Source organism: Leptosomus discolor, chromosome 3 (genome assembly GCF_034619465.1).
Source record: "Leptosomus discolor isolate bLepDis1 chromosome 3, bLepDis1.hap2, whole genome shotgun sequence".
Taxonomy (NCBI): Eukaryota; Metazoa; Chordata; class Aves; order Leptosomiformes; family Leptosomidae; genus Leptosomus; species Leptosomus discolor.
In genome coordinates, this window is record NC_141393.1 from 69091123 (window position 1) to 69104653 (window position 13531).

At 50.1% G+C, this 13531-nt stretch overlaps 1 protein-coding gene across 3 annotated transcripts in view; it reads left to right on the forward strand.

Annotated features, from left to right (window-relative positions):
- XPR1 (xenotropic and polytropic retrovirus receptor 1) overlaps positions 1-6510 on the forward strand; it is a 111210-nt gene extending 104700 nt beyond the window's left edge. For all 3 annotated transcript variants that reach the window (XM_086462411.1, XM_086462410.1, XM_086462412.1), the window contains 4 exons: positions 3188-3354; positions 3638-3777; positions 4621-4842; positions 6276-6510. In XM_086462411.1, coding sequence (XP_086318537.1) covers positions 3188-3354; positions 3638-3777; positions 4621-4842; positions 6276-6336 — 590 coding nt within the window. In that variant the 3' untranslated portion in view covers positions 6337-6510. The remainder of the gene's footprint in view (positions 1-3187; positions 3355-3637; positions 3778-4620; positions 4843-6275) is intronic.
- The last annotated feature ends 7021 nt before the right edge of the window (positions 6511-13531 follow it).

Here is a 13531-nt window from a genome sequence, read left to right on the forward strand (position 1 = left end):
TGTAGCGTAGGAAGTTGCTACACGGTGGTGCCCTTTGGAGCATGAAGTAGAAAGGTTCTTCATGCACCTCTTGCTGGGTAGACTGGCAGTTGTGCTGCTGAAGGGTTGTTGCAGTCCATGCGATGTTGAAGGCTTGGTCTGTTTTCCCTCTTGGAGAGGCTGAGATCTACCAGGTGTCCAGAGTGCTTCTCTCATCCTGAGACTATCCCTCTCTAATGGCTTTTGGTGGTTTCTAGCACATCATTAAACAAAGGAAAAACAGAGGATGAAACAGTTCCTGCTTAAATAGACCCTGACATCATCATACATATGCAAAGCTGTGTATTGCTCCTGAAAAACTGGCAGGCCAGGAATAGATGGAGCCTCTGGGCAGAATATGAATGCCTTGATTTTCTAGCCCCCTGAGCAGCAGTGAAGAGGGCCACTAGGACCAGCCAGTGGAGATTGAGATATAATTGCTTGCCTAGAGCAGTAACATATTTCTGTACACCAGCTGAATACCAATGAGGACAGAAGGAAGGAAGGTATCAAACAGAATTGCAGGCAGGAGGAAAAGGAGGATAAGTGATTAAAGGAAGGGACTCGAAGGCCAAGGCTGAAGACAATAGGCTAGTTCTGAGTAGCGCATTTTACCAGGGAGTGATTTGGTTTTTTAATGACTTTTTTTCAGGAGCTGAACACATTGCAGAGCTGGTCGGTGAGACAGCGAGCAGGAGCAAGGGGCGAGCAGCATGACCCCAGGTGGCACTGAAAAGACTGCTGCAAAGATAGGGGCGGGAAAAGGGAGCTGTGACCAGGATAACCTAACTAGAAGCAAGCACATCCTTTTGAGGTTGAGGAGGTTAATGCCACAAGATTTTTTTACTTGGGCCTTTTTCTTCTTGGTATTCCTCCTGTCCATAATTGCACACAGTAACCTTTAAGGCAATCTAGGTATAAGAAGCATGAACCTTTGAAATTACCTTCCTATGTAACTGCCAACTTAGGATACAATTTTGTTAGCGCCTTACGTAGTTTGAGATGATAGTCAGGGGCCAGACTGTCCCCTCCATGACCGGAGAACTCTGAAGGAGCACTCAGCAATGCTGCTTCGCTGCTCTTCAGCCCTGCAGAGCATGGCTCATGCCAGGGATGTGGCCAAAGGCATGGCACTGATGGTAGTTTCTGCGCTGCCTTCTCTGTGTCTGCTCCGTCAAGATGTGGAGTAAGACTCAGTTTATTTGAATTCTGTCCTTAAGGAAAAAAAACAACACATCATGAGCTAACCTTCAAGCCTAAGCTCTGGGTAGGAAGTGTGCAGCCTCACAGGGTAGTTTGGAGCATTTTAGATGCTTTGAAAACACTTAACCCGTTAACTGCCTCTGAGTTACCATTTAGGATCTGGTAGTGGGAACTAAAAATGGAGATCTAACGAGCTATAAATAGCGTTGGAAAGAACAGGCTTAGTGTCTCTGAGTCGCTGAATGTCAGCATCTGCCTTTTCTTCCTGAAATAATGCAGTGGAGGCTTTGGAGGATCTGATGGGGGAGAAGGAAATCTTGCAGTAGAGCCCTAACTGCTAAGCTCAAAAACCTCACCTATGTCCTGTTTTGTGGGTGGCTGCACTTTAAAAATGGATGGGAGAGGCGGTTTCAAAGCAGCAGCGTTAATGTACCTGGGCATCAGAGCCTGTATTCTGCAGGACTTCTGTGCCTGCTCCCGGGTGACGTCATGGCTCTCTGCAGCAGCGGTGGCAGGGGATGCGATGCTAGACCTGTCCCCGGGTAAAGCCGAGCCTGGGCAGGGGTGGGGGTTACTGCTCAAAGGCTTCTAACCTTGCACAGAAGCAGGGAAGCTGGTCAAACCTGAGAGCTGCAGCAGATCCTGTGTCCTTTTTGTCCGCCGATGTGAAGCTTCAGTGCAGAGAGGCTTTGCTGCTGCGTAAGTGGCTTTAATAGGTTTGCTTTAGGGTGTTTTGAAAGGAGAATGAGTGTGTGTATTTGACCTATATCCTGCACATCGTGTTCAGGAAGCCTGAAAAGCATAATGGGAGGAATGTACTCTTACATGATGCCTCTCATTTTCACCTCCATTAATTTTATTGGATTGCTGCGTTATATTTATATCATAATTGTTAGAAACAGAAAGGGAAGGAGAGGGCAGATTGCCCTGTTGCTCCCTCTGTGATCAGCTTTGGGAATTCTGTTGTTTTAAAGCTGCGTGTACAGAAAACAGTGCTGTCATTTAGCGTGGCATCAGGTTTGGGCTGAAAACATTACAGCTTTTTTGTAATAGAAGTGTTACTGGCTTTGTTAGAAAGAATCGGTGAATGTGCAATTGCGGTGGCTGCACAGAAAGGAGGAAAGACTCCTGATAGCAGTGAGATGCAAAGTGTCTCAGCCTTGCAAAGCGTTATAACTGTGTTTTATTTTCATGAACTTTATGACCCAGGCTTGCTAATTGAAGCAAACAGAATTACCAGGTCTGTTTGGTTTTACCCAGCCAACTGATGTAGGGAAATGTAGCTGAATTGGGAGCAGCGTAACCTTTTCAGGGGGGGATGGGAAACAACTTAGTTGCAAAAACATATCCACAGGTGAGCAGATGTTGGGCCCGCAGTCCCGTGTTTCACAAAGAGGAGCTGTAGACAGGCATTTAAAACTCCATACAGTGTGTATAAATCGTCATGTATTCCTGCCTTTTTGCTTATTTTTCCCTGCCACCACAACCTCTGAAATGGCTAGTGGAAAGTCCTGTACTGCCCGTCTCTCTCCAGGCTTTTAGTGCACTATTTCACTGTTGTTTATATTTATACAAACGAAAATATTTTCTTACAAAACCCTCCTCGCTGAGCACTGCCTCACTGCTGTATCCTTTGTGCAAGCCTGTGTCCTTTGTGAAATACGGCGCTCGGCTTCCACCTGCTGTTCAGAGTCAGAATGGCAGGTCTAGCACAAGTTACAAGAAAATAAAAATATTAGTGCAAATGTTAATCCCGAGTGAAAAACGTTGAACGAGATGAAGGTGGGATTTAAATGACAATATAAAGCTGGTCCTGGTAAGACTTTCGGTTCAGATTAGCTAGCCTGATTTTCAGAACTTGAATAAAAGGAGTGTTATTTCTGCTGATCAAACGATCCAATTTGTAGCTGTTTTAAGAAGCAATCCAGTTTGTTATACAGAAGTATGCTGTTCTTCTCTTTTGCAGCTAAAAACCACAGTGACACCCAAGTGTTCTTCTACCTGTGGATTATCTTCTATTTCATCAGCTCATGCTATACCCTAATTTGGGACCTGAAGATGGACTGGGGTCTCTTTGACAAAAATGCTGGTGAAAATACCTTTCTTCGAGAAGGAATTGTCTACCCACAGAAAGTGCGTATACAGCCTGCTTTTACATTAGGAAAAGCTTTTAATATTTTAACAAAATTTTATGAGTTTAGAGCGTGTTGCAGTTGGCCACTGGTGCTTCCTGAAGGCTGTGGGGCTGGGATTTTCTAGCAGTAGAGTTCATTTGTTTCGAAGAGATTATTGCATACTGTTCACTTTTCTGGTGGTTGAGCAGTAAATTCTTTATCTTCCTGAAGGCCTGAAGAAGTCTGTCTTCTGTGCAGAATGTGTACGATGAGCTGTGCTGTTTGTCTGTCTTGTTTTTCAGGCATACTACTATTGTGCCATTGTAGAAGATGTGATCCTGCGTTTTGCGTGGACCATCCAGATCTCCCTCACTTCCATGCAAATCTTTCCATACGCTGGGGACATCATTTCTACTGTATTTGCCCCACTTGAGGTATTCCGGTAAGGCTGCTTGACTGAATGGTTCATTTCTCGTTTACATTTCTGTTACTTGTATAACACCAGCATGATGGGAAATGCCTTGCTCCTTGGACATGGAAGATACTGGTCCTTCAAATGGAAGACTAGGTCTAACAGGAACATTTAATCTGAACAGGCTGCTGAGTGAAGAAAGCTGTGGAGGGCTCTGCAGCAATGTGGGGCTGGGTCCTTCATGCTGCGTTTGCAGTTTCCTCTGAATCTAGGCCTAATCTTGAGGGGTTTATTATCACTAAATTTCTCCTTAAAATTACCTTGTTGCAATTTCCAGATGAAATTTCACTTGATTCTCAGGTTCACAATTATTCTCAAATCTCTGCTGCTTTTCCAAGCACTAGTTTGGATCCTGCATCATCGGTTTGGATCCTGCAAGGTTTCATGGCTCTTTACATGCTTGTGCTCTAGTTGGAGACCCACTCCCACAGCCTCTCGAGATGAGTAAAAGCTCTTGAAGCTGAACCTCGCTCATGCACATGGTGGAGGTTACCAAACCTCGTGTACACGGTGGAGGTTGCCTTTTGCTTGTAATGCCTGCTGCCTTCCTGCTATCAGACTGGGGCTGTCACTGTTAGGGCAATGAACGAGCCTGACAGATCTGTTGTTCTCCAGAGAGTTGAAAAGTTGTTGTAGCAGGTGCTGCTGTTAGTCATTGGCTGTTTCTTCATAGTCACAGCATGTTCCCAGAGACACTTTGATCAGTGAGAAGAGTCAGTGGTATCCAGGTGCACGTACCAGTGCTTTGCCAAACACAGGCAACGCCTGTAAAAGTGGAACTGAATTGGTATTTTTCACTTTTTCTCCGTCCAGGCGGTTTGTGTGGAACTTCTTCCGTCTGGAGAACGAGCACCTGAACAACTGTGGTGAGTTCCGTGCCGTGAGGGACATCTCCGTGGCTCCGCTCAACGCCGATGACCTGACACTCTTGGATCAGATGATGGACCAGGAAGATGGTGTACGAAACCGCCGCAAGAACAAACAGTGGAAGCGCAGCCAGAGCGTGTCCTTGCGCAGACCTCGACTTGCTTCACAGTATGTCTTACCTCTTCTCTAGCGCATCAGACCAAACCGTGCGTTGGAGCTGTTGTTAATGCACGGTGGCCGTTTATGGATTGGGTAATCATGCAAAGATCCCAGTCAAAATAGTAATTCAAAGGGAGGACAGGTCCAATTAGTACATGACTATTTCTCTGCTGGAGGGTTGATCCATCATTTACATCATCTTGGGGTTCTGGTGAGCCACTGGAAAAGGGAATCCATTTACTAAACTCCCCAACTGCAAAAATAGCCTGTAGCAGTTGCCAGAGGTTATAAATCCAAACCTGGAAGAGAGATTCTTTTCAGCTGGCCATTTCCAGGCTTCAGACCACCCCAAAGATTTCAGTTATCCTTTGGTTAAGCTTTCGTGTGTGAGATCTCAGACCCCTTCCTCTCCCAAATCTAAACCTGTGCAATTTTTCTTTCCACCCCTCCTCGCTTCCTAAACGTTTCCGCACCTTGCACCCCGCCCCCTGAACTAATTGACTGCGTACCTTCACTGCAGTGCCTGCGCTTCGAGCGTCACAGGGTGCTCCGTGTCCGGGCATCACTTCTGCCCCAGCGGCACAGCTGGGGAGCCCTGCCCTTTGGCCAGGGGGCAAGCTGGGGCTCCCGGGGATGCTGAAGCACAGCGTGTCCGGAGTGTTGTGCAATCCCTGTGGCACATCCCCCTATTGCCTCACTGCATGGGAGGGGTGGGTGGGAGGAAAAGAAGGCTGTGGCTGTCATGAAAAGGGTGTGCTCTGGCCTGAGCTGCAGCCCTTGGGCTGTGCTTCTCTCATATCCATGTTGGCTCAGAGTTCATGGATGTGACCAATACCAACAGTCTTCGTGTGGCCACTAGAGACTGAAAAACATTATGCAGAGGGGATGTGGGCCAAAGCCTGGTTGAATTCCCTGCAGGCATGTCTGTTTGCCCCTCGGATGTGCAGTGAACTGAGACTTGCGAAGCATCTTCCAAAAGAAGCTGCTGTACCTTTGTGCAGCCCAGTGACAGATTCGGCAGGAGCACTCCTTTGGATTTGCAGTCCCTGCTACAGCAGTTTTATGGGGTTCTGTGCAGAGGGGTGGATGGACACACCGCACCCCGCAGTGGTCCCGGGCCGTTGGTCAGCGCAGCCCAGCAGAGGACATTGTCCCTGCGCAGAGGGTGGCCAGCGCAGCGTGGCATGGGCAGTGCTGTGGGAGGAGGACGCTGAGGGACAGCTGGGGCGTATTCGTAAGGCTCTGCTTTTCCCAGTGAGAGTGGGAGAGTGTGAAACAGTTCCAGTAGCCTGCTTATTCCCTCTGTGCAAGAAAGAATTTTCCACACACACCCTCTTTTTTTTTTTTTTCCCCAAATGCACTGCGGTTTTACTGTCTGCATGTAGTAATGGGAATTTCTTCTCCCCAGTAAGTGTTTTCTGTTTTTTTTTTTTTTTTTCCAGGTCCAAGGCTTGTGACACTAAGGTATTGATAGAGGACCTAGCAAACGAAGTGAACACATGAGATGGCCACGGTCTCTTATTCCGCATCCTTTGTTTTCTCGTTCTGTTCCCCTCTTCCCCAAGTAACCCGATCTCTGGTACAGTTCCAGCTGAAAACAGGAGAAAACATTGAACACGTTTTCCGAGCTCTTCCAGACCAGATCCTATGGACTCCAACAAGCTCACTGTGTTTCGTTTCTTTTCTTCTGGGTTAATTTTAATGTTCTATTTTAAAAAAAAAAAAAAATAAAATATTTTACTTTGTTTTGCCAATAAAGAGGACAGTTCAGGAAAGAAGGATTGTTTACAGTCTCAACAAGGACATACAAACCTATCTGGATAACGAAGCATCATAGGGACTCCCTCATGGGACAGTGCCGAGCGCACACTCTGTTTCTGCTTGGCCCGGTTTTGACTGGTTGAAACCGGACTTAAGTTTTTAAATCTGATTTTTTTGGTTTTGTTGGTTTTTTTCTTCATATCCAGCGCTGAGGCACTGGCTGCACTTGCAGGGAAAGTGCACTTAGAGCAGTATCTTCATTCATGAAGCTACTTTTTAATTTGATGTAACTTTTCTTATAATTTTTTGGAAATATGATGTATCTGTTGCATATAGTTTTGACATTATTTATGAAACTTAACAACCATATGAGAGTGATTTTGAGTCCTGTGCAATGAAGGTTGTAATGGTAAAACAAAGCTGGGAATGTAGACCTTGTTCTCCAGGGTTGTGGGGTTCTGCCCTGCAAATAGCCCTCTCGTGAGACAACTTGCACCTGTGTTTACCTTTTCTCTCTTACTTTCTTTTCAATTTCATTTTATTTTAAACCAAAGTTTCTCTTTCTGATTTTTTTAGTTGCTGCTACTGCTTCTGGGCATGTCTCTTGTGCCGGTTCAATGCCAACTTCCCATGCAGCTGTGTGAAAGTAGTGCTGATGATCTTAAGGCCATTTGGAGAGTTGGGTCCTACCAACAGTGCAAAAAGCTAGGCGAGCAAAGGCCTCTGAACGCCATTCTCCAGATCAAAAAGTATCTTTCAAAGCCTTAATAATCCTTAGATGGCATGAGGGCATCCCATACCGAGCAGGGAGCTTTCCTGCAGCCCGGCACAGCAGCAGTGGGACAAGGCAAGGAGGTGATGGTTCCCATGGGCCGGGGGAGTTTGGCAAGGCGGTGTGTGTGTTGGAGAGCTGCCAGGGAGCGTGGAAGGGACTGTGTTGTGCCCACCTGATGGGGAAGGTGAAATGGAAAACAGGTCTCCTCGTGGCTTCTGGTTTGGCCAAAAGCCTCTGTCGGGCGCTATCCCAGTACGCTTCCTGGCTGTTGCTCATACGCCTCTTGCCTTGGCTCACTAGCCCCGTTGGGGAAGTGCGATGCTGTTAAGCAGACTCAGCTAAAGGGCAGCCGTATTGCCGAGCCAGTTATGTCAGAAGAGCGATGCGAACCTGATGGTCTCGTGGGTCTCTCCTCCCGCAGGAAAGGAGACGCGGGGCCCGCAGAGTCCCGCTGTCCTTCCCCTGGCACGGCGTGCGCCCCCAGCTCTCTTGCAGCGGTACCTACCGCTGGGCCAGGGGAGCTGGAGCTGAACCTCGCAGCCAGGACTGCCGCTGCGGGCTCGGCTTGGCATAGCCGAGATGACCGGGACTGCCACCTTCCCCTCTGCCTGGCTGGTGGGCAGCCATGGTGCACAGCTAGGGCTGCAAGGGAAGGGTGGAACTCTTGAAGTAGGATCCTCGCACTGATGTCTGTCTGGTGACTTGCTTCTAGTTTGGGTGATGGAATTGCAGGAATCTCTGCTCAGTTGCTGTTTGGTGGTTATTTTTTTTAACTTAACTAATAGCATGGTTTCTCACACGACCAGTGCGTTGCATTTTCTGTTTGCCTGCTGTGCCTCTTGCCCAGAGGAACTGAAGAAGGAAACCTAGTTCTCTTTATTTAATTGGAAATAGATCAAAATTCAGTGGTGGTGAACCTGTGCCCCGTGCCAGGCTAAGGGCAACCCTGCAAACCTGTAACTCCCTACACGTCTGTGATGTGCTCTCAGCTTACAAAGAAACTCTGGTGGACCTGCAGGGAGATGCCTCTGCTCTGTCAGCAGTGTGCGTGGTGGCAGAGCTGGTGTGTCTGTTGTGGTGCTCCTCCTCGCATCTCCTACCACATCGGGCTGCTCCAGCGGGAGGGCAGCTGGACTAGCCAGGATTGTGCCGTTCATCCCGTCAGTGCCCAGGAGCCTGTTTTCCCATGTTTAACTTGTTTGGGTCTGTTGTTTGTACTTAAACGGAGGGTTCCCGCTCGTGTGGAAGTGGAGTCTGAGATGTAAAGGCCCTTACAATATATCGGTTTCCTAATTTGGATTGCAGCAGTTGTTGCCATGTCCAAACCTGGCGTAGGTGTTTGTAGTGGGAGTGGTGGGAGACAAGTGAAGCCATACCCACCTAGGGGTGGCTTAGAGAAGGGCAGCCACACCGAGGGCACAATCCAGAGTAAACCAGTGGTGTTAGTTAAGCAAATCGTTCTTTATAAAAAGAAACAGAGCTGTAGTGGTAATTCTTCCTTTCAGAGGGAAAGAAAAATACAGAGACATTTTGAAGTGATGCCAACCCCCTGGGAGCACTCTGCCTTCCTCAGCTGGGCTGGGGAGAGCGGGGCATGGCCAAGTGGCCTGCATCTCACCTGCACCATCCAACCGTCCGCTTCCCAACCTGGCAAGGAGGGTCAGGTTGCAAGTAATTAAATTCTTATTCTGTAGTTTACCCAAATCCTTACGGGAAGCAAGAATTCAGTCTGTCCATCTGCTCCCTGCTCTGCTCTTTCCCTTCCCTTTTTCTCTGTCTTTATTGGCAGGAGAAATAAGAAAAAAATGGAGAGGTGGCATGCTACAGCTAGCAAACTTTATCTCCTAAAATAAAACATTGTCTCTTTTGGCAGTGAAGGAGAAAAGTAGCCTGAATTCCCAGAGGCATGGCTTTTAAACGCTCCCGGCTCCCCGATGCTGTGTCTGCCTGTTCCCTTCCTCCCAGAGATTTCTGAGAAATCAGGCATGCAGATTCCTCCCAGGAGCGAGCGCTAAAGCCGGGATGGCTCCACATCTGCGAGAACATCTGGCCAATAAAGGGAGACGTGACGGAGCAGAGCAGATGGTGGGAGAGAATAGGCCCGTCGCTCCTTGTGAGCAGCCTGTCCAACAGGAGCGAGGGGAGAGGGGACAGTCCCGAGGTGTCTTCGTTTTGTAACCGGGCTTTGCTAATGGGTGCTTGGAAACACTCCTGGAGGGAGAACAGCAGGGTGACAATCCAGAAGTACAGAGAGCAGAGTTAAAAGGAGATGGTGGGGTTTTTTTTTTTATCAAGCGCTTTAGTTGTTGGGGTATAGCTGGATGGAAAGTGGAAGCGGAGACAGGTCTGTGCACTGGCCGTCGTGCAGCAGTGCTGGCTTTTGGGTGTTGGGCTCTCCCTCTCCTTGTGAATCGATGCAGAGGTGGTCAGAGGTTGCGGTTGTGTGCAGCTCCGAGGATGGTGTGGAAGCTGCCTTGATCTGGCTGAAACCCTTGCAGATGGTCCCGCCTGAGGCGGGGGAGATGCCACTGTGGCTGCTGACTTTTGGAGATTCTCTTTGAACTTGCTTCTCTGTGTTGATTCCCTGCTGCTTTCCATCCTTCCTGCTCTTCCAGGGATTTTTGGGTTGCAGGGGGTTAGGATTTGCAGCATCCAGAGTTTATTTGCTAGCTGGAGTTCCCTGCACGGCTTTGGGACTGTGTCACCAGGTCCCCCTGCCTGGGGAAGGCAATGCCATGTGCTGTGGGTGAGCACTCCTGAAGGGGCAGCGGGGCAGGTTTGGGCTTTACAGGCTTGGCGAGCGGGAGCGGGAGCGGCTCCATCAGCGGGAACCGATGCTGTGCCACCACGTTTTGAAAGAAATACATTTGCAATGCTCATGGCTGCGGCCTGTGTGTGTCAAATAAGCTCCTACCTCTCAAATCCAGGCGCATTCCCAAAGTTGGCTGTGGTTTATCCTGCGCCTTTCCCTGCCCGTCTCCCGGCCCTCCTTCTTCTGCCGATGTCTTTGCCGTTTGTCTGAAGCCAGTGGTACACAGGGCACGGGGGGACGACTGGCAGCAGCCTTCAGCATGAAAATCCTGGGGGGGGTGGGAGTCTTTTGTGGAGCAGAGTTGGATCCTGCTGCTCTTACTTCCCTAACAGCTTGTGCTGCTTGTTCTGCCTCCTTGCTGGCGCTCAGCCGCTGCAGCCCTGTGGGAGGCAGGGAGGGAAAGCACAGTCCTGGTTCAGGAGATAACAATCCCCAGGGCTTTTACTGCGGATCTTCCAAGGAACAAGGGAGATGGCGCAAAGCCTTTGAGCTCTCTGTGCGTTTTGAACAGCCGAGTGAATTTGGCCTTATCCTGCAGGGATGCTGCGGCGTACTGCTGTCTGTGACTCGGCGTGCGTCCCAGGCTTTTGGGGGGTTTGTGGTCCTGGTGTTGGGCCGTCACGCTGGGACGTGCCCTGGGATTGGGGCATGGCTTGGCTCCCATTGGGAACACAAAAGCCACTTTGCTTGTGCACTGCATCCCGGCCCCACATCCTCCTTCCTCTCCTCCACTGTTCTGCTTTGCACTCGCAGGGGGAAGATGATCTTCTGCCTTAAGCATTTTTTTTTTATTTACATTTTTATTCCAGAAGGTGATCGGATTGTTTTGTCTCCTTGGAAAAGAGGAGCTGGGGCTTCTGGGGAAAGAGTGGAAAATCCTTAAGGTAACTGCAGCAGTCATGGGTGGGCTCGGTGGCTGTCACCCCATCAAACCTGGCCTCCTTTACGTGATATCATCCCAAATACCACACCTTGGGACGACCTGTCGACCCGCCACCACCGTGGGGTTAAACTGGTGCTTCAGCATCCCTTTGGGGCTTCAGTCCCTGCTGCAGCATCCTGGCTGCAAGAGAAATGCAGGTTTTGCAGGGGGAGGAGAGGAGAGGGATGGTAATCTTGGGTGTACCCAGATGCTGATGCCCCAGCCCTGTTCCCAGTGGGAGTCGGAGGCTGCTCTGGCCCCGGTGCAGACGTGTCACGGTGGGTGAGAGGTGCTGACCCTGCCTGGGAAGACGCCCCATCACCTGACAGTCCCTCAAGCTCTAGAAACCAAATTGCAAACTCTTTGCTCCAGAGGAGAAATTGGGCAGCCTGGTAGAACTTGTGATGACCCCTCCGTCCCGTAGGTCCTCCTGGCAAAGGATCGGCGTTTGGAAGGGGCCTGGGGTGGAAATGTCAAAATTCCCTCCCGGTCCCGCTGCCGCCTTCCTCTCCCCCTCCCCGCTGTGTTGGTCTAAATGATCTTTCTATGAAGCCCTGTAGATGTCAAAAGTAATTATGGAGTGTGATTAGTCCTCTGTGGGTGCTTTCTTTCTTTCCTCCTCCTTTCTCTTTTGCTATCCCCTTCTCCACTCTTCTTTTTTGGCTAAGTGGAAAAGGTGAGGACAAAGAATTGCCGCTTGCTTGGACTCATGATGTATCTGTGACTGCGCTATTAGCTGTCTCCTCTTTCCTCCCCAAATGGATATAATTTTTGAAGTGTGGAATACCCTTCTTGATAAGTAGGTTTTAAAAAAAAAAAAAATGCACAATGTGATACTGTTTCATAGTTTCTAGGTGGTTGTATAAAGCAAAGTTACTGTGATTGTGTTTTTCAAAGGAAAAAGTGATTGGTTACGAAATCTGTCCTTTTTTCATTATTACAAGCTCTTTGTTTTCCAATGATCTGATGGCTCTTTTGTCCCCGGTCTGTGTGTCTGTCTTCCCACGTCCCACCCCTGGTGCTGCATCCAGCCACGAAGCATTTGCTTCTGCTGGTGTGTAAAGATGTTGCTCTTTCACCCTTGGGAGCTGGTGGCCAGAGGTGGGGGACATCTGTGTCCCGGGAGGAGGTGCTTTGAGAAGGGGTTGGAGGTGGGCAGGAGGGGTTCATGGGAAGGTGCCCAGGGCTCAAACCCAGCATGCCAGGGGGTGATGCTGGAGGAAGCCTCCTGCCCAGACAGTGCTGTACCAGCTAAAGGCTGTTGGTCCTTCTGGGAGCCTTTGGCTGCCTCTCTCCAGCTTGCCTCTGGTCCAAGGTGTTGTCCTGCCTGCACAGTGGGCGACCAGAGGCTGAGCAGCCCAGCTCTGGGTTGTCTGGGGTCTGTGTTTTCATTTTACTCTCTTAAATCTCTTCATCGTCTCTTGCAATCAATCTTCCTCCAGAAGAGAGCCCAGCGCCTTGAAATCACTCTAAGCCTGTTGCTGCTCACGCCAGCCGCTTCCCGGAGGTTTAATCCTGGCTGTGGCTCCCTGCCTGGCTGGTGGCAGGAGCCCGGCTGCCCTTGCTTTGGCACCTCACGGGGCAGTTTGTCCCCAGCATGATGGGGACAACATCTCCCAGGCTTGTTTCACCTCCCCAGCCCAGGGCAGAGGAGCCGGGATCTGTCTCCGGGAGGGCACGAAGGTAAGGGTGGGTCCCAGCATCGCAGGGGAGGTCGGACCCCAAGGCTAGGGTGCAAGGCAAGGAGGGTCTCTGCCCTGGGCTCTTCCACCCAAACCTGCCAGCAGTTCCCTCCTGCCTAGGAGCAGCCAGGGGAAGACAATCGGTCTGTCCCCCATGGAGCAAGGATTCATCCCTGCTGGGGGTTGGCCCTGCTGCCCACTGTGAGCATGGCCAGCCCCTGGGGGAGAAAGGCTTGTTTTAGGCTGCTGTGATGGGGGCCCTGGAGCCACTGGGGTGGTGGGGGACGTTTTAAGAAGATAAAAGTGATTTCTTGCTGCTCGTGCTGGTGGGGGCCAGCACGGCTGCAGCCGGGAGGATTAAAACAATTTCATAATCCTGGTGATTTCCTTTTGATCGGGATTATGAAACCAATCACGAATATCAAAAGCTGCAGCTTAAAGCGGCAGCCGGAGCAGGGCCAGGATGCCCATGGCCCCCGCAGCACCCCTCCTGCCCCCCGGGGACGGTAGCTACAGCACCTCCAGGTAAGCGGTGCCCACCCAGGACCCTCATCCTGCGTGTTGAGTTTTGTGGGGTCTTGGGGCAGGAGGGCGGGGGGTTTTGGTGCGGAGGGAGTGGGTGGCTGCGCAGGGTGCGTGTTGCCCGCTGGTTTAGGGGTGATGATACATGGGTGCACCAAGCTCGGCTCCCACCACCCTCCTGCCTGAAGATGCTCGGTTGGCCCTGGCTCCCTGTGGGGTCCAGG